The 21026-nt window shown below is 41.9% G+C and overlaps 1 protein-coding gene across 1 annotated transcript in view; it reads right to left on the bottom strand.

The window, feature by feature from the left end:
- Positions 1-1555: 1555 nt before the first annotated feature.
- The window catches only part of PDK1 (pyruvate dehydrogenase kinase 1), a 45483-nt gene continuing 26012 nt past the window's right edge, over positions 1556-21026 (bottom strand). The window contains exons 6-11 of the mRNA XM_077448008.1: positions 19227-19304; positions 19043-19119; positions 15005-15103; positions 8703-8813; positions 7038-7151; positions 1556-2354 (exon numbers count right to left, since the gene is read on the bottom strand). Coding sequence (XP_077304134.1) covers positions 2214-2354; positions 7038-7151; positions 8703-8813; positions 15005-15103; positions 19043-19119; positions 19227-19304 — 620 coding nt within the window. The 3' untranslated portion in view covers positions 1556-2213. The remainder of the gene's footprint in view (positions 2355-7037; positions 7152-8702; positions 8814-15004; positions 15104-19042; positions 19120-19226; positions 19305-21026) is intronic.

The following is a 21026-nucleotide window of genomic DNA, read 5'->3' as shown; positions in this document are numbered from 1 at the left end:
GGAGTTCATTACTTTAAGTCACTGATTCACAAGTATGTAAATTGGATGTCCTAAATCTGCATGTCTTTTTCAAGATTGGGGTCTCCATAGCCAGGGAGCTTCTAGAGGGAGAACAGAAATAACAGCCATACATAACATACTTCTCTCAGTACAGGTTTCCTTTACGAAAGGCACAAAACATCATTGAAATCTATTACCAAAAAAAAAAAAAAAAAAAAAAAAGGAGTGTTCACATTCTCTTAAAGTAGAACTAAAAGGAAAAAACATTTCCCCCCCCCCCCCCCCATTTTGGATAAAGGACAGGTACCACTGTCAGGTTTTTTTTGCCATCTTTGTCCCATTAGGCAGATTTCCCTTCAATTCCTGTTCCATAGCCAAAACAGGAAGCAAGACGAAATCCCTCCTGAGGTCCCCAGAATCGATGTCCACATTGGAAGACTTCCCATCTATAGTTTTCTAGAGACAACCCACAATTTGGCATTTTCTTTCACTTTTGGGGATAAAAGGTACACAAGACAAAACAGAGAGGGTGAATTACCCCAACTGTGTTCCAATTCCTCTTCACTCTATATAAAACTAAAACTAAATGCTTTAGTTATACTTTAAAGTGGAAGTAAACCCATCGGTTTAAGTTTAAAAAAAAAGTTACAATTCTGGCACGTACCGGAAAAGTAACTCCCATTGGTTGTGCTCCCCACCAAACTGTGAAACCATCCAATGGCTGGTGTCATAACTGAACACATGCGCAGCTTCATGGCAGTTAAAGATTGAACAGAGGCCAGCTTCCTTGGCTGAAAACAATAGGAAGGTTAACTTTCACTTTAAGCTACTGTGAAAGATGGAAATTGTCCCAAAAACTGTAAAATCCACCACCACCCCCACCCCCCAAAAAAAAAGGAAAAGGCCAGAGAGGTAAAAGTTGGCTGGCATTTTAGGTAAAGTGCCTTTTTAATTCCGTCCCACACGAATTCCTTCTGAAAACCCCATAACAGAATTATGGTCAAATCTTTTGACAAGGTAAGACAATTGATGTTTAACTTTATATGTATCATTTAGTTCAAGTTCACCTTTAAGAAGTAGGTGCATCCCTTGATCCTGTCATATGTACCCCAAGGGTACTTGAAGAACGCGTTACAATCCCATTGGATTGCAGGGCATGTATGCAAAGTACTCTGATCTCACAGATTCTCCCAGCTGATTTCCTGAATTTCAGCTTAGACCAGCAATACTCAACTTTACTGAGCTATGTACCCCTTTAATAAAAACCCATTGTGTCCTAGTTCCCATGACTTTATCTGGACCTTCCCCTTACCAAATGTCAGTTTATTAGCAATACAACCCATTTATATAAAAAATGGTTACCATACAATCCAGGTTTTAAATAACTTAAATACACACTCAGATCTGTTTTAAATAGAATTATCTGCTAACATATTAAAATGATAAAATTAAAGGGAAATTCTATATTTAAAATCATGAAATTCTTTTTTTTCCCCAGTTCAACTAGGGTAAAATTACCTGACGTCTTTCTTTATACAGGCTGCAACACACCAGCTGAAAGTTTAAATCGTGTTTACTGAGAGAGAACTTGCTCTGCAAGTTCACAAGTGGGAGTGGGAAATATTTACATGGCTTTACTGAAGGTGATCATCACAAATAGTCCAAAGAAGGGGTAGGAGGCAGGGTAAGGAAGGGTCTACAGAAAAACATATGCAGCCCTAAAGCACAGGAGGGGTAGGAGAATCACTAGATTCTTGATGTATTTACTTAACAAATCTTTTGGCAAGGTAAGACAATTGATGTACAGGTGTTTAACTTTATATGTATCATTTAGTTCAAGTTCACCTTTAAGAAGTAGGTGCATCCCTTGATCCTGTCATATGTACCCCAAGGGTACTTGAAGAACGCGTTACAATCCCATTGGCTAGGCCTCAGTGTTGGTCTAGACCAAAATAGGTCAGTGGCTCGGAACGCATCCGGAGGCCAGGGTGCCTGAGGATTTCTTGACTTCTGACAGGTATGTGGGAAACCAGGATTTACAATGCCCCTAGATTCCATGTGTGTGGAGGAAACTGGCTACAGTTTAAATTAAATCAGGATTACAAAGTGCAGAATTCATAGCCAGCAGATTATAAAGAGTGAAAACCAAACAAATGCACCCGATGAGTAACAAAGTCGTATAAACGCAATGTGCTGATAACGTAGGATGACCATCAGTTGCTACGGAATGTCGTCATATCTTTTGGCTCACTGCTCGGCACACACCAGTCATCTGCTTCATGGTTGGTCTTATAATGTTTCCATGCCGACTTGTTATAAACAGGAAGACGCTCTATGGATTCCGTGGACAAAGCCTAAAACGAGAGGAAAGATGTATTTATAAGTATTAACCTGCTGGTGAATACATATCTGAATATACAGCAAAATGCATACCTAGAAAACGGTCTTTGTTTCACATAGAAATTACATCAATACCTCTATTTTCAATCAAAGAGAAAAAAAAAAAAAACAGTACTGTGGTGTCAAAAATAGAACATATGATTTTATTAAATCCGTCCAATAAAAGCAATCAATACCTGAAGTTATATGTAAGCTGTCTGTTTCCCATAGAAATCACATCAATACCTCGATTTGATTACTTGTACTTGGAAAAAGGCCTCTGTAATTTCACAGATTACTGTGGCACAACCAATATACTAAAATGTATGCACTTATTGTAAAATCTTTTTCTTCAAGTCCATTGAGGGACACAGGAAATCAAACTTTTGGATTATACTGCTACCCAGCATGCCACAGGTTTTGTGAGTAAGCAGTACAAAGTGCCAGAAAAAAACTAACCCAAGTCCCCTATGACCAAAAAAAAAAACAGCAGGATTTTTGACTTGCCTGTATACTCCTTTTGTTAAAAGTATATCAAACACAGGAATGGTATTCTTAGACCATTCACCTCATAAAACTAAACAAATATTTCAGCAAATTACCAGGTAGCAGCCTTGCAAACCTGAGAAACCAAGGCCTGCTGCTGAAAGGCTCATGAAGCATTCCAGTAGAGTGGGCCTTAAAGCGGTTCTGCACCTAAAAAAAAAAATATTAAAAGCCAGCAGCTGCTGACTTAATAAAATCACACTTACCTGTCCCAGAGTCCAGCGATGTCGGCGGCAGATGACGAGCGATCGCTCGTCTCGCTGCTGCCCCCGCCGCCATCCTCTGTCAGGGAATCGGGAAGTGAAGCGTTGCGGCTTCACTGCCCGGTTCCCTACTGCGCATGCGCGAGTCGCGCTGCGTGTCTCTTCTGGTTCCTGCTGTGTCCTGGGAACTGTGTGTTTCCCAGAACACAACGGGGGGGGGGGGGTGTCTGGGGGGGTCTGCGGCGGTCTGCCCGGAAGTGGGTGCAGATACCGGGATTATCCAGGTAACTGCACCCCCCTCCCCCCTGAAAGGTGCCGATTGTGGCACCGGAGGAGGGGAGGGATCAGATTAGCGGAACTTCCCCTTTAGGGTGAAGAACCGCTTTAACAGGAAGCAGGGTTGTATCTACCTTTCAGGTCATTTAATTTAGTGAGGAGTTAACAAATCCACCTAGTAATAGTGGAACGAGAGGCAGACTGTCCTTTCCAAGAACCCTCAGGTAATAAAACATTACATACAACAGGCTGATGAATATAGGCTGTAACTGAGAGGCAGCCTCTCACAATCGACCACATTCAAAACAGTAGAGGACTAGCTCCTTAGGATGTTAAAGTGCAGGATAAAAAGATGGCAACATAATGTACTGGTTAAAGGTGGAAAGCAGAAATCACCTTGGTAAGGAGGTGGCTCTGGGTCTCACAAGCACAAAAAACAGTTCCTTACAGGATAAGGCCCCTAACCCATAAACTTTCCAAACCAAAGTCATGGCTGCAAGAAGGGAGAGGAATGTCCCCGACAGGTTTAAATAGCGTCTTTGGAGAACTGACAAAACCAGGTTGAGGTCTCATGGGCTCAGAGAACATTCAGGTGACACCGTTATTAACTCTCTGGAGAAAGGCTCTCCCCAAGGAGTAAGAAAGCAGTCTAGGTAGGGAAATCCAGTGCTGAAGAGAATTCTGAGATCCAAAACACCAATTGGTAGCCTAGCTTCCTCCGATGACTACCGTATGTCCCCAGTACTAATAGAGACTCCAGGATTCCTCCTCACCTAATAAGACTTGTGCACATCATTAGTACCTTCCAGGCCACTAGGGAAAAAGACTTTTCCAGATTCCTCCACCGGACTGAACTACCACTACAGGAGAATCCTAGCTGTTCTGGTCAGAACAGGAACCCTGGGACTGGCAACAACAGGGTACCAACCCTGAACTCAGTCTGAATGACCAAAGGAGGTAGGGTGCAAGGGAAGTACCCATACAAGGATAGGCAGAGGTGAAGGCTTACTACAACCCCAGGCTGGTACACGTAACTACCAGAAGAGTAGAAAGATGAGCCAGACCCATCCTCAAAAAAAAAAAAAAAAAAAACACCTGAAGGGGTCTCTGGGGTCTGACAGAGAAACTCTGCATGACCTGCCTTACTTGAAACAGAACATGGTTCTAAAAATCATCTGACCTGCTCCAGTGTAAAGCATCCACAGTCATGGAAAAAGAAGGAGCCTTAGCCAAACCACTAAGAACATTTATGAGAGAAGGGTAGAATAGAGGAAGGGATATGGAGAAGCCTCTCCAGGAGTTTGCATACTCACCAAAGAAGATGGACCTAATGCCAGAAGATCAGGCATCCAGACATACTTTATCCCCAAACAAGGAGTATCTGCAGCAGAATATCATTGTGCTCACTCTGCTTACAGTCTAGGGCAGCCTTTCTCAACATTTTTATCACAGAAAACCCCCCCAAAATACATTTTCAGGTCTCAGTGAACTCTTACTAAAACCAATTTATTGGGAGTCAATGAGAAAAATGCCTCATTTTGTTTAGACCTCAGCGGCGACTTGCAAATGACTTCTGTATAGAAGTCAATGCAAGTCGCCCCGAGGTCGCCCAAAAGTAGTACAGGAACCTTTTTTCTAAGACGGAGCGACTCGAGTCGCTCCTCTTAGAACGGTTCCATTGTACAGAACGGGGGCGACTTGTCAGATCGCGGCACGGCAAGTCGTGTCGCCTCGTGTCGCCCCCTGTGTGAACCGGCCCTAAAGGTCACACCCAAGGCTAGCTCCGAGCATCCAGTCAAGTGGGGATAGCTGCTACATAGAGACCAGCTAAAGCAGCAGTATAGGGATCTCGAATCCTGTCACAGAACAAAAAATTTCCACAAAGTCAGGAAGGGCTACCAAAAAAATTGTTAGACCTGTTTCAAAAGAACTGAAGAAAAGGGCGTCCAACCTCCCGAGAGAGGGAGGAGAGAGGGAGGAGGATTACTGGGTAGAGAATGTGATTATACCGGGGCTGGCTTACAACTTTTCTGTTTGCCATGTTTCCCAACCTCCTGTAGGCAGAAGTATAACTCAACTGTTTTTGAGTTCTTGGGTCTCTCAGTTGGCAATAGAGAAATTTTTTTTTTTAATGGATTGTATACTTACGGGCCTGCCTTAGCACCAGCCCCCCCCCCCCCCCCACTTCCTGTCCTTTGAGACCAGGACAAGAAAGACAGAGGGCATTCAAAACCTGAATTATAAAGATAATCCCACACTTCCAAATTTTTTTTTAACAACTGGGAAAGAATGTGGAAGGTCATTGGGAAAGAATGTGAGGGTAAACCTTTCTAACTGAAACACCAAATGCAGTTTAACCACTTCCATATAGGGCCTATTCTGGCACTCCTCTCCTACATGTAAAAAATCATACATTTTTTGCTAAAAAATTACTCAGAACCCCCAAAACATTATATATATATTTTTTTAGCAGACATCCTAAGGAATAAAATGGCAATCATTGCAACTTTTTTATGAATTAAAAAAAAAGAAATAACACAAAACAGTAAAGTTATCCCAATTTTTTCATATATTGTGAAAGATGTTACGCCGAGTAAATAGATACCCAACATGTCATGCTTTAAAATTGTGCTCACTCGTGGAATGGTGCCAAACTTCAGTACTTTATCTCCATATGTGACGCTTTAAATTCTTTCACAGGTTAGATGTTTAGTGTTACAGAGGAGGTCTAGTACTAGAATTGTTGCTCTCGCTCTAACACACGCGGGGATACCTCACATGTGTGGTTTGACCAGCATTTACATATGTGGGCGGGACTTACGTGTGAGTTTGCTTCTGTGCACGAGCAGACGGTGCGCTTTAAAAAATATATATATTTTTATTGTATTGTAATTTTTTTATCTTTACACTTTTACTTTTTTTTTTGATCACTTTTATTCCTATTACAAGGAATGTAAACATCCCTTGTAATAGAAATAGTGTGCGACAGGTTCTCTTTATGGAGTCTATAAGACTCCAACATTTCTCCTCCAGGCTGGAAAGCATCAGAGCAAAAAAAAAAAAAAAAACAGAAAAAAAAAAAAACGACAGATCTGATGCTTTTCAGCTGAGATCGCCGCTTTGTTGACATCCAAGGCCCGAAGGTGATGTCATAACATCGTGCCGTCTGGTCACTGGAGATCTCTATGCTCTTCATCCGACGGCAGCGGATTCTTTCTCTGGGTCCCCGATGGCACAGAAGAGCCCGGAGAAGCAACGGAAGGAGCGAAAAAAACAACAACACGCATCTGTCTGGTGTTGAACTTAACATTTATAGCCAAATCAAGTAAGTTTACTAAAATAATCTTTTCCTGTTTTTCTTTTCCCGGTTGTTAGGCCCAATTCACAAATAGCATAGTGACAACCAACTGTCCAATGCACTTTTTATTTTCTTTGTTTTGCGCACAGCGAAACGCATGTCTGCTAACCACACTTTGGGTGTCATTAACAATAAAGACACCACAATCGCAACATGCTTCTCAGGAAAGCCCTCCACACCAAGGAAAGTACTGGAAATGCAGGAAAAGACAAAAGTGTTTCTTTATGTGGGAGCCTTGAGTGATGTGGTTCAGAAAAGAGGAAAAGTTGCCATACCTTAATATATATTACAGCATCTGTTCCATACCCCTCTAAAGAATACAGCTTAAGGTCTCCTTGGAAGTACCGGGCATAGAGCTTTGATATAGGTAAACCGAAGCCAAAACCAGCCTATTTAAAAAGAAAACACATTGAATATAGCACTTCACAAAAACCACCCGAAAAGAAACAAAAAAAACAAACAGCTATGTTTAAAAACACAGGGGGTCTAATTTATTAACATATGTCATAATAAGAAAAGCCTGTTCTAACCTATATAAACGTGTTCTGGTTTAGGAAACAGGATACATTTTACTTACCTAGTCCTCTGTTCCCAGGTCAGGTGGCTATAAACCTTGCATTGATCTTGAGGATGTCAGAGAACCTGCAAACACTGGGCCACAAAGGGGAAAAAAAAAGAAAAGAAAAAAAAGGGGACTGATCTTAGAGGGCAGAAGAGCCTGCAGGAGCAGAGGTTTGGGCAAGTGTTTTTCTGGTTTTTTTTATTTTCCCTTTAGTTTTAACTGACAAGGAGTATCAATACAATGCCATAATGGAACATTCTGACTGGCTTTCTCCCTACCATATAACCCAGTATTAAAATGTTTTGATCAAGCTGCAAAGCAGGATAAAAAGGCTGCACACTATTGGATCCTACAGAAGGACACCTCTTTTTTTGTTCCCCCAAGAAGGGGCATAACAAACCAAAAAACACACACACACACACACACACACACACACACACACACACACACACACACACACCCACCCACCCCTACCTTTGAATGCATTCTACAAGGATCTTTTCAAGCAATCTTCTGATTGATAAATATTAATTTATCTTATTCAAAGAAACCCACTAAGATATATTTTGGACATCTAAGCGGTGTGTGTGGGTGTGTGTTGGACATTGCTCTCCTAAACTACTGCATGCCGCAGTCGGGGGGGGGGGGGGGGGAAGAGCTACATACAGTGCAGTGGATGACATGCTCTAGGGATAGCTGATTACATTAAAAAATAATTTATGCAGGTTTCCCTGACATGTTATATCCCAGAAAATGGTAGGAGAAGCTCAGAAGAAAAATACCGTATTTATCGGCATATAACACGCACCGCAAGTTTAGGAGGGAATTTTAAGGAAAAAAAAAAACACCTTTCATTTAAATGCCCATCAATGCAGCCTTATCAGTGTCATTTGCAGCCTTGCATTGCAGCATTGTCAGTGTTGTTGCAGGCTTGCTGTATAAAAATGGCGCCACCGAGATACAGAGCGGATGTCCTGTATATCTCGGCGGTGCTCAGTAGCTCTCGGCTGTTTTCAGCTATTTTCGGCGGAAAGCCAAAAGCCGCCGAGAATGGGCAAGAGCGGCCAAAAAGCTCACAAATCGGCGGGGGATCAGCGTATAACACGCACCCACGATTTTCAGGGGAAAAAACGTGTGTGTTATACGCCGATAAATATGGTACATAAGAAAAAAAAACACTTGATCAACTCTGCACTGTAAATAAGTAATCAAGTTGGATTGGAGAAGATGGGCATCTGTAATGTGAGGTTGTCAGATAGTTAATTGCATACTGGGTGCTTTCCAATTCTAAATTAGGCAAGTGGCAAATTGATATAAACTCTCTGATTTTTAATTCGATCATGTCAGACAATAAAATGTTAATAAGGCAAAGACCCACCAGTGGAGTGGCACGTGAAGTCTCCATTCTGGGAGGTGGTGCAGTAGAATACATGTAGTTGAACAATCTATCAATCTTCCGTAGTGGCACTCCACCACCGCGATCACTGAGCTGCAACACAGCAAAAAGAATGAACATCGGTTATATGTATAACTTTACCAATACATTTTCATTTGTCTTCCATAGCCAGAAAAAGGATTTACACAATAAAAATAGAGGGGGAAATAAAGAGATCGAAAGACAAAAAAAAAAAACACACACATAAACAAGTTTGCGGGTGAGGCAAGTCAAGGTGTTATCTGCATGTTCAGGTTTGTTGGCAAAGTACTAGGCAAATACCTTTTCAAAATGAGACGTCAGCAATCTTTCCACATCTATGAATACCTACATACAAACTAAACTTCCAGTGTGACAACTGATGGAAGCTCCATTCACAGAAAGGCTTGCATTCAGGGAAACTAGGAGTTTTGTAAATGGCCAAGGAAACAGGAATTGGAGGGCGAGCGGGACAATCCTTCACAGGAACTCCTCTGGAAAGTATCCAGAATCACTGAGAGGAGCAATATTACACAAACCAACAGCCAGCAGAGCCTTACTTGAGGTACATTATTAGACTGATGCAGTTTGTGCAAAATAAATTATTTGCTAGACTTCAGTTTTAAAATGCCTTGACAGTAATTGAAAGAAGTAGAAAAAAAAATTGCCCTTCGTACTACCCAAGCAGGATAAGGTTGAACTTTACTGCTCTAAAACTACTGTGCTGACCAGTCATCCTAGAATGTCAGCTTCAAACAGAAGTGTCTCACAAAAATAAATCAGCCAAACTATCCACCATCTCTACAAACGTATATGTCCAGCTTGGACCAACGTAACAATGTATATACCATACCTGCCCGATGCCCCTGTAAGATGGAACTCGTTCAACTGGACACCACTACTCCAGTGATTCCTACTTCCGTCCTAGTCTTGTGCTAAATGGCTAGCCTGCTGCATTGTGAACACAGGAGGTCAGTCGATCAGAACTAGCACCATTCAGAGAATGCTTTGCGGTTTCTGAATGAATGCAAAAGTGTTCTCTGATTGGACAAGGTGGAGAGCGTGACATCACCACTGCACCTCTCCGATATTTTTGCCATCCGCCAGCATCCCAAACTATGTGCTGTTCCCAGCAGTGGAATGTTATTTCCAGCGACGTCCTCTCCGTTGACTTCCTTTCTGGTCTGCCACGTCTGGAGAGATCTGGCTCTTCTTCCTAGCTGTGGAACACAGTTGCATCAGTAGCATCTTTTCGCCCATACCTCTCCATTCAGCTTGCCTTTTGCCTACCTGGAGGCCACAGGTGGCTCAAATGCAATAAATTCAGCACTAGCTTTCTGAGATATGGTTGGAGTTAGAGTGGGATGACTTTTTTCGGATTCAAGTGGCACGTCATTCTTTTATTCAACAAAGACAAATCAGCATTTTCATCATCTTTATTTACATTTCCCTGGACTCATTGGTGCATATGTGCCTAGCTTCTGAGATTCTCAATTTTTAGTTGGATTTCATGAATTTCTCTTTGTAGACATCTTTATTTGGGAACCATCCATGCTTTCACTACATTTGTGCCAGGGCTGGGGTCCCATTGGCATTTATTCATGATGCCACCCAGTGGTTATCATATTACATTACATTGATTTTGTACACATTTGTTGGTCAGTAAGTTTGAGTGCTCTCACTTAGCTGAGTGTGCTGAAGACTTCATGTCCCAGCAACAACAAAAAAGAAGAAGATTTTATAATGTTTGTGATGAATTTAAAAATTGTCTCAGACAAGTGCATACACTTCACTGCATGAGTCTGCAGAGACAAGGAACTGATGTAACACTTGTGAACAGAGGACCAGGTGGAGGCCTTGCAGATCTGTGATACAGATGCTGGATGATGAAAAGCCCAGGAGACACCAAACAGCCCTGGTGGAATGGGCTCTGATGAAAAAGGGAAAGAAGCCTTTCCTTAAAGAGGAACTGCTGTCTGCTCACATAATTTGTAATAAAGTCCCTTTTTGCTATTCTGCAGCTTACCTACAACCTCTTTGCATATTATTTTATATATGCACTGTGATTCTGTCCTTGCCAAATATGCTGCAGAAAACTCCCACCAAGTCTGGCTGCATCCATTTTAACTGAGGGCGACTAAAGCTGCTGCCTGTTCACTTCCTGGATTTACACAGAGGCACACCTCCAGCTCTGCAGCTCTTATTGGCCCTCTTATGACTCTTTCCCCTCCCTGGCAAACTCACAAGAGTGAGAGAGAGCTGTGCATGATGTCATAAGCCTAGGCTAATCACCAGACAAGAAACAGGAAGTGAAAAAACGTAGTGTTAATAAAAAATATCCCCGTTATACCACTCATAAAATATATGAAAAATAAATCAATGTGTGAAATATATGGTGAATCTGACTCTCGCACAGACCAGCAACAGCAAAAAAATTAATGAAATCAATAAATAGCGTCCCCTGTGTTGTGCCAAACACTCTCACTCAATAGAACTACAAGTGACAGTAAACCATTGTTAGTATAAAATAATATAACCCACAATGAGTGGAGCAGGATGACAGTTCCATGTCCACTGTGCATATGCAGAGTGGATGCAGATACAACCCACTCTACGGGCCCTTGGATCCCATTTGCCCAGATAGAAGGCAACAAATCGGATTGGAGGTAGGTGGGGTGTAAACGGCCACAAGTACGTTTACATCTGCAGCTCGATAGAGGTGAACGGAGGGTCAGACCGATAGTGTCAATGGGGCAGAAGGCTGTTTTCACACTGATGTGCTGTGGTTTACCCACACAGAGGGTACAGACAAGTGCACATGTGGCTTTCCTGCGGGTTAGCTGTACTTTGCCATAGACTTCTATTGTATCATGCAGGTGTGGTGCACTTTCTGAAAGCGCACTAAACTTGCAGGTAATAACAAAAGTCTATGGCTCAATGCAGGTGACCTGTGGATCAGTTTGAAAGCAGCCCAGTAACCACCGCAGAACAGATATGCCCATATATACACTGTGATTTAAGTAATAAACTTGCCTTTAACCCCTTCCCGCCGAGCGTACGCAGATCTGCGTACTTGGCTTCCGGGGGTTATACCGGGATGATGCCCGCACCTGCAGGCATCATCCCGGTACCGTTTTTTCCAGCGGGCGATTGGCTATCCAGCCATAACAACCGAAGCGGCTAAAAGCCGCTCGGCTGTTATGCCGGAGGAGCGGGAGGGGACGTCTCCCCCTCCCGCCGCCTCCCTGCCGCTGTTACCGGTGCTCCCGCTCGATCGGGAGCACCGATTCCACATCCGATGCCTCCGGCTGCTGGGGAGGAACTGGAACGAAGCCGTAATCGGCTTCGTTCCAGTATCCTAATAGTAAACACGTAAGCAACATCATGACGTCACTTCCCGTTTACTCGGCTGCCAATGGCGCCGGTTAAAAAAAATATACGGTATTCAAAATCGCCGTTTTCGGCGATCTGAATACATTGAAGTGTAAAGGAGGGATGGGGGGTCTTTTAGACCCCCCATCTCTCCATAAAGAGTACCTGTCACCACCTATTACTGTCACAAGGGATGTTTACATTCCTTGTGACAGCAATAAAAGTGATCAAATTATTAATTTTTTTTTTTTTAAACAATTAGTCATTTTAAAATAAATAAAGCGCCCGCCGTCCCCGTGAGCTAGCGAAGCAAAGAAAACGCATACGGAAGTCGCGCCCGCATATGTAAACGGTGTTCAAATCACACATGTGAGGTATCGCCGCGATCGTCAGAGCGAGAGCAAAAATTCTAGCACTAGACCTCCCCTGTAACGCTAACCTGGTAACCATAAAAAAATTTAAAACGTTGCCTATTGAGATTTTTTTAGGTACCGTACTTTGTCGTCAATCCACGAGTGCGTGCGATTTTAAAGTGTGACATGTTTGGTATCTATTTACTCGGCGTAACATTATCTTTCACATTATGCAAAAGAATTGGGCTAATTTTACTGTTTATTTATTTTTTAATTCATGAAAGTGTCCCTTTTCCCAAAAAATTGCGTTTAAAACACCGCTGCGCAAATACCGTGTGACATAAAATATTGCAACAATTGCCGTTTTATTGTCTAGAGTCTCTGCTAAAAATATATATATAATGTTTGGGGGTTCCAAGTAATTTTCTAGCAAAAAATGTGGATTTTAACTTGTAAACACCAAATGCCAAAAAATAGGCTTAGTCATGAAAGGGTTAATAACAGTTTTCCATTCAGGTATCGCCGGCTGTTGTCCTAGGCAGAGCGCATTTGGTATCACTCTACCTGTGATAGGAGTTGGCGCTATACAGGAAGCATCGGCTTATGCGGCTCTGCAGCCACTTGCTTCCTCTACCAGTTTTTTTTTTTTTTTTAACAGAAGCTCTACCAGTGGATTTATTCACAACACTGATTCTCTGTCAAAGTATTCAGATCACCATTTTCAGTGATTCTGAATACTGTATATTTTTTAAAAATCGGCATCATTGGCAGCCGAGGAAACAGGAAGGTGACGTCGCTTCCGTGTTTATAATCAGGAGGCTGGAACAAAGCCTTTCCTGGCTTCATTCCAGTCTGTCCCTAGCCACCATGTTCGATCGGGTCTCCTGTGCCACCGGGAACAGCGGCGAGAGGGGAACGTCCCATCCCGCTCCTCCGGGATAACAACCGAGTGGCTTTTAGCTGCATTAGTTGTTATCCCTGGATAGCTGATCGCCAGCTCTATACAACGGTACCAGGATGATGCCTGCAGCTGCTGCCATCATCCCGGTATAACCCCCGAAAGCCGAGTACACACATCTACGTATGCTCGGTGGGAACAGGTTAAAGCATGAGCTTTTACTATCACTTAAAGTTAGCATCCCTACACGCATGTACATAAAAAAGCCCAATCAAACTGTAACACAACCTCAAAAGATCACAAGGGGCCCTAAATGGGACATGTGAATGATGACTTATCCACTTTAATATCTCTATTTTAGAATATTAAAAAACAGTGACCAAACCTTTTATACACTATACATTCTGAAAAAGTTACACGAAAGCCTTTAAACGTTTTAAAATATAAATCTAGATTCCTGCAGATATTTAATAATTAGCCTGGCCAATAGTGAATAGTGTTATAGTTTTTCCTGTGCATTAAATATTTTTGAATTCATGTACATAACGAAAACATGATATCATAAGCAGCCAATTCAATCTTAACCGGTTCCTGACCAGCGCACGCCGATGTACGTCGACGGAATGGCACGGGCAGGCATATTGGCGTACAGGTACGTCCAATCTTCAATGCCGCCCTGCCATCGGGAGCGCGCCGGCGGCGGCGCGCTCCCACGCTGGTCGGGACCCCCGTGAGTCCGGTCGTGGGACCCGCGGACTCGATCACTGCGGGCATACCCGCGATCGTCTCACGGGACGGCTGAATGGAGGAAATGCCATGTAAACAGCATTTCTCCATTCTGCCTAGCAACTAATGACGCTGATCTCTGCTCCATGTGATTGGAGCAGAGATCAGTGTTCACTAAATGAAAGCCCAACCCCCCCACAGTTAGTAACACACCCCTAGGAACACTTAACCCCTACACTGCCACCCACTGGTTAACCCCTTAACTGCCAGTGTCATTTACACAGGAATCACTGCATTTATATAGCAGTGATTACTGTATAGATGACAATGGTCCCAAAAATGTGTCAAAAATGTCCGATGGGTCCCCCACAATGTCGCAGTCACAATAAAAATCGCTGATCACCACCATTACTAGTAAAAAAAAAAAAAAAAAATTATTAATAAAAATGCTATAAAACTATCCCTATTTTGTAAATGCTATAACTTTTGCGCAAACCAATCAATAATCGCTTATTGCGATTTTTTTTACCAAAAATATGTAGAAGAATACGTATCGGCCTAAACTGAGGGAAAAAAAGTGTTTTTTTTATATATTTTTGGGGGATATTTATTATAACAAAAAGTAAAAAATAATGCGTTTTTTTCAAAATTGTCACTCTATTTTTGTTTATAGCGCAAAAAATAAAAACCGCAGGGGTGATCAAATACCACCAAAAGAAAGCTCTATTTGTAGGAAAAAAAGGACGTCAATTTTGTTTGGGAGCCACGTCGCATGACCGCGCAATTGTCAGTTAAAGCGACGTAGTGCCGAATCGCAAAAAGTGGTCTGGTCTTTGACCAGCAAAATGGTCCGGTCTGTAAGTGGTTAAGTATCAAATTTGCCAAATAATTATATTTATTACATAAAATGTAAATACCTTAATAGTCAAGTCTTCACTCCCCAGGGACACTCGCACTTTTACTGCAGGATAGACACCTTTGTCTGCATGGAATTCCATAGTTGCACGCATCGCGTTCTACAGGAAAAGAGTGTAAAGAAGTTAAAGCAGAAGTTTAGGTATGGTGAATTTGACATGGTTACATTGGTCCAGCCTCAGTCAGTCAATCTAAATATGCATGTGCCTAACCTGTGAGATCCCTGTGGAAACTGGAAATCCTTCTATTAGGCACTGCTACTACAGAGATCTGCACTAGTTTCTGGGTACCACGCCAAGAAGCTGCCCTACTGTACTGTGAACACATGAGGTTACCTGCTTAGCACAGGCATCTTTCAGGGACACGTAAAAAAATTTCAAGGAATATAAAGCATTCTCTGATTGGATGAGGTGGAGTGGTGATGTCAGTCTTCATCGCGTCCAATCAGAGAACACTCTCTCACATTTCAACTGCTTTCTATAGGTACACTCTGGCGACTGCCTATAACCACTGGGCTCTGCTGGCCAACCAACCGCTAAAGAAAAGATTATGGAACAGCTTTGAAAAATTTGTCCCATCATTTTTCTACTGACCCACCCCCCCAGCACCCAAACCTCCCAAAATAAGCTAGTGCTTGGAATATCTATATTGGCGTTAAAAAAAAAAAAAAAAAAAAGATAATAAATCACAATAAGTGTATATTGATTGGTTTGTGTAAAAGCTATAACGTCTACAAACTAATTATATATATTGCCCCAACATGAAATTTAAAGTGCAATTCCAGTAAAAAATGTTTAACTAAGGCGAAATCTACTCCACCCCAAAGAATTATTCTATCTACCCTGTAAAAGAAAAGATCTGTATACTTTCCTTTTCCAAGCACACACAGTCATGTTGGGGCAATATATTTATATATATATATTATATATATATATATAGAGCAACACATCAAAGTCTCTGTATAAACAGCTCCGAAGCCTACTTCAAATAGCATAAAGTCTCTGTGAACGTGCTCAATGTGAATATCCTGTGATAAAACAGCAAATAGGTGTGGTTCATCTTCAAAGAGGGTATGCAACTTCAAGTGATGAATCTTAAATAGCAACGTGTATTAAATACTCTTACCCCCAACTGTGGACCCCGACATGTTTCATATAATAATACTTCTACTGGGGCATGTAGAAGTATTATACGAAGCATGTCGGGTACAAGCCTGCTGGCTGGATTACCACGCTTTTTTGATTCGGTGATGTACTGATTTATGCACAAGACCGGTTTTTGTGTGAGAGTGACCTGCTCTGTATAGAGGTCTTTTTTCTTGTCTTTTTCCCATACATTATTTGGGGGCGATTAACCGTTTTGGCACTGATACGGTATTCTGGAAGCGGGATATCCAATATAAGAGAAGTCATGATGTCCTCCTCTTCACATGAGATTTGAAGCCCTACCATCTTACCTGGACGATCGGTTTGAGGATCTACCCGAGAGGATTGTCTCACGTGCCTGCTAGATTCACCACCGTATGTGTGTGTGGGTCCACAGTTGAGGGTAAGAGTATTTAATACACATTGCTATTTGAGATTCATCACTTAAAGTTGCATACCCTCTTTGAAGATGAACCGCACCTATTAATTGCCGTTTTATCACAGAGGATATTCACATTGAGCATGTTCACATAGACTTTATGCTATTTGAAGTAGCCTTCGGAGCTGTTTATACAGAGACTTTGATGTGTTGATTCACTTTATGATGTTGCATAGTGCACATAATTGATATTATATTTATTTTGTGATTGAACCATTTCCCCCACAGTCACTAGATGGAGGTTATGTTTCAGCAGCGCTGCATTTTTTTGTTTTTCCTGTTTATGCAATTCAATCGATGTTGATGCTGGCGGCTGCATTTCACATTTGTTTCTCACTTTGGTTGCGCAATTATATTTTGATATAATATATACAGTGCCTTGCAAGAGTATTCGGCCCCCTTGAACTTTTCAACCTTTTGCCACATTTCAGGCTTCAAAACATAAAGATAAAAAATTTTAATTTTTTGTGAAGAATCACCAACAAGTGGGACACAATTGTGAAGTGGAACGAAATCTATTGGATATTTTAAACTTTTTTAGCAAATAAAAAACTGAAAAGTGGTGCGTGCAAAATTATTCGGCCCCTTTACTTTCAGTGCAGCAAACTCACTCCAGAAGTTCAGTGAGGATCTCTGAATGATCCAATGTTGTCCTAAATGACTGATGGTGATAAATAGAATCCACCTGTGTGTAATCAAGTCTCTGTATAAATGCACCTGCTCTGTGATAGTCTCAGGGTTCTGTTGAAAGCGCAGATAGCATCATGAAGACCAAGGAACACACCAGGCAGGTCCGTTATACTGTTGTGGAGAAGTTTAAAGCCGGATTTGGATACAAAAAGAATTCCCAAGCTTTAAACATCCCAAGGAGCACTGTGCAAGCGATCATTAGTATCAGGCCACTGCAAATCTACCAAGACCTGGCCGTCCCTCTAAACTTTCAGCTCAGACAAGGAGAAGACTGATCAGAGATGCAGCCAAGAGGCCCATGATCACTCTGGATGAACTGCAGAGAACTACAGCTGAGGTGGGAGAGTCTGTCCATAGGACAACAATCAGTCGTACACTGCACAAATCTGGCCTTTATGGAAGAGTGGCAAGAAGAAAGCCATTTCTCAAAGATATCCATAAAAAGTCTCGTCTAAAGTTTGCCACAAGCCACCTGGGAGACACACCAAACATGTGGAAGAAGGTGCTCTGGTCAGATGAAACCAAAATCAAACTTTTTGCCCACAATGCAAAACGATATGTTTGGCGTAAAAGCAACACAGCTCATCACCCTCAACACACCATCCCCACTGTCAAACATGGTGGTGGCAGCATCATGGTTTGGGCCTGCTTTTCTTCAGCAGGGACAGGGAAGATGGTTAAAATTGAGGGGAAGATGGATGCAGCCAAATACAGGACCATTCTGGATGAAAACCTGTTGGAGTCTGCAAAAGACCTGAAACTGGGATGGAGATTTATCTTCCAACAAGACAATGATCCCAAACATACAGCAAAATCTACAAAGGAATGGTTCACAAATAAACGTATCCAGGTGGTAGAATGGCCAAGTCAAAGTCCAGACCTGAATCCAATCGAGAATCTGTGGAAAGAGCTGAAAACTGCTGTTCACAAACGCTCTCCATCCAACCTCACTGAGCTCGAGCTGTTTTGCAAGGAAGAATGGGCAAGAATTTCAGTCTCTCGATGTGCAAAACTGATAGAGACATACCCCAAGCGACTTGCAGCTGTAATCACAGAAAAAGGTGGCTCTAAAAAGTATTAACGCAAGGGGGCCGAATAATTTTGCACGCCCCACTTTTCATTTTTTTATTAGTTAAAAAAGTTTCAAAAATCCAACAGATTTCGTTCCACTTCACAATTGTGTCCCACTTGTTGGTGATTCTTCACAAAAAATAAAAATGTTATATCTTTGTTTGAAGCCTGAAATGTGGCAAAAGGTTGAAAAGTTCAAGGGGGCTGAATACTTTCGCAAGGTACTGTGTATGTGTATGTGTATATATATATATATATATATATATATATATATATATATATATATATATATATATATATACATACACACACACACACACACACACATACACTGTGCCTTCTTGATCAAGCGCAGTCAAGGACAGAAAGTATGTTACTGGCAGTTCAGGACAGGTGTCCAAGCCTGGAGCCATCTGCCTGCATTCAGGCTCAGACATCAGTCCCCAACAGAAAACCACTAGGGGTGCGGCTAAATGCGAACAGAAAAAGCTCCTGTCAGCTTTTCAATACTTTGTACAGACTGAGTTGCCACCACTATTGCAAGCAGCAGTCATTCTAGCCATAGTAATTACTAGAATGACAGATACTTGCGAATAGCAGCCACTGCATCCAAGGACTGTAGGCTGCAATATATTACATTGTTCTTGGGTTTAGAAGCGATTTAGAGTCTGCCATTAAAAAGAAAAAAAACATACCTTGAAGAGTTCAAATACCATGTGGTATAGATGGGAAGGCACATATACCACCTGTATTGGCTGTCCTGGATTCTTAGCTGGAAAAAGAATAAGTACATAATAGGAATAAATAAGAATAAACATGAATACACCTATCTGAATACTGCCACACAGTGTAAGAATGTCTGATAACTATAGATCTTACCATTAAATTCTGCAAGTTCCAGTTCTGGAGAGCTTACATAATACAAGTCACATAGATGTTTTGCATTTTCATACCCGTCTATAAGAAAAGCATGACAGTCAAAAGTTACATCTATGGATGGATCAATCTTAAAATGTACAACACTCATCAAAGGGTACAAGGGGTTATCAGGTGAAAGGTCTATCCTGTCAAAGCAATTTACCAAACTGCTCATTCTATAAAAATACAGAGGCTACGTCTGCTGACCCTTTTAGAAAAAGTTAGCTGTCATACAAAACCTTTAACGTTCTGAGTCCCTAACCAGAATCATCATGTAGCTAGTGAAGTCACAATAAACGAATCAGTAGTGGTGCACCAAAATTTCGGCCGCCAAAACACATTGTCCGAAAACAGTTTTCCACATCGGGCCAAAAGAGAAAAGGTGCCGATAATGGAGCTGAAAAGGGGGTGTGGTCCGCCCCTTGGGTGCTGCCCATTGCGGGAGTGTCATCCGTGTGGCTCAGAGTCCTCCTCTCCCTCAGCGATCTCCGTGTCATAGAACTGTTTTGCCCGGGCTGCAGTAACAATGTCCCACCTCCTGCAATAGACGGCACACTGATCCAATACCGGGATCCAATACCGGGACATTGTGTCACAGGAGGCGGGACATTGTTACTGCGGCCCAGGCAATTCAAATCCAGCTCTGTGACACAGTGGGAAAATCGCCGCTCTGATCCAGGCACTGGCAAGGCTCCATCCCATAGGCACTGGCAAGGATGCATTGATCTTTCTGCAGTCTCTGACCATCTCCTGTATTATGTCTGCTAGAGGAGCACCAAATGGAAATTTTGCTACTACTATTAGCAGTGTGTTTAAGTAAGAGATTGCAGACATGATACAAGAGATGGTTAGAGACTGCAGACTGCATTTTTCTTGAACTTTTCTTGCACTAAAGGGACCAATAATGGCCAACAATAAATTCATTATTTAAATTGATGATAGTAATTAAAAAGTCGAATACAATTATATAAATATTTTTTTTAAAACTGTCATTTTCACTTTCGGCAAAGTGCACCCTGCATTTTCGGTACCAAAATTTCCATTCGATGCACCCCTACAGTAATCAGCATACTTGTTCTAGCACCAAAAGCAGTGATGCCATTTAAACAAAAAAACACACACACACACACACACACCTGATGATTTCTGCAAAAATATTAGCAATAGCACACGGTTTTAGTTGAAGCTGAAGGCAGATAGACACATCAATGCAGCTCTGTATTCAATAATACATCCTGAAATTTGTTTAAGGCGTGCAAGTACCAGAATTTTTCTTGCAAGCAGCCTTTCACAGTGTTGTGTACAGTAGAGCTCTGACTGGGGGAGGAAGAAACAGCACAAGAAGCCAATCAGCTGTGCAAGGAACATGTTGATAGAAGCAGTAAAGTGAGAGAAATATGAGCTCATCAGTGTGCTGCTTCTGGTTTCACTGTTCAGTCACGGTAGAGATGGGGAGAGGATCTGCAAATGTTGCTGAGCATTGCTGGAAAGTTGTATACACAATCAGATTTTGTCATCGGAAAATTTTAGATCCAGATCTCAAACTTTGTGTATCGGAAATTCCGCCGGAAAAAGCCAGATGGAGCCCACATACAATCGGAATTTCCATCAGAAAGTCTGCGCGTGTACAGGGCATTAGTCTGTGTATTTAGATATTAACCTGGAGTTAAGCCTTATTGAAGATTTACACTTAGTATATAATTAGTGATGTTTCACCTATGCCCAGTGATTCGACTTCCTATGCAACCCTATAGTCTCTCT

Source organism: Lithobates pipiens, unplaced genomic scaffold (assembly GCF_037356315.1).
Source record: "Lithobates pipiens isolate NorthernLeopardFrog02 unplaced genomic scaffold, aLitPip1_a1.2 Scaffold_22, whole genome shotgun sequence".
In the NCBI taxonomy this organism is placed as follows: domain Eukaryota; kingdom Metazoa; phylum Chordata; class Amphibia; order Anura; family Ranidae; genus Lithobates; species Lithobates pipiens.
Note: the sequence above shows the minus strand (reverse complement) of the source record. Positions and strands in the feature narration are given on the sequence as shown.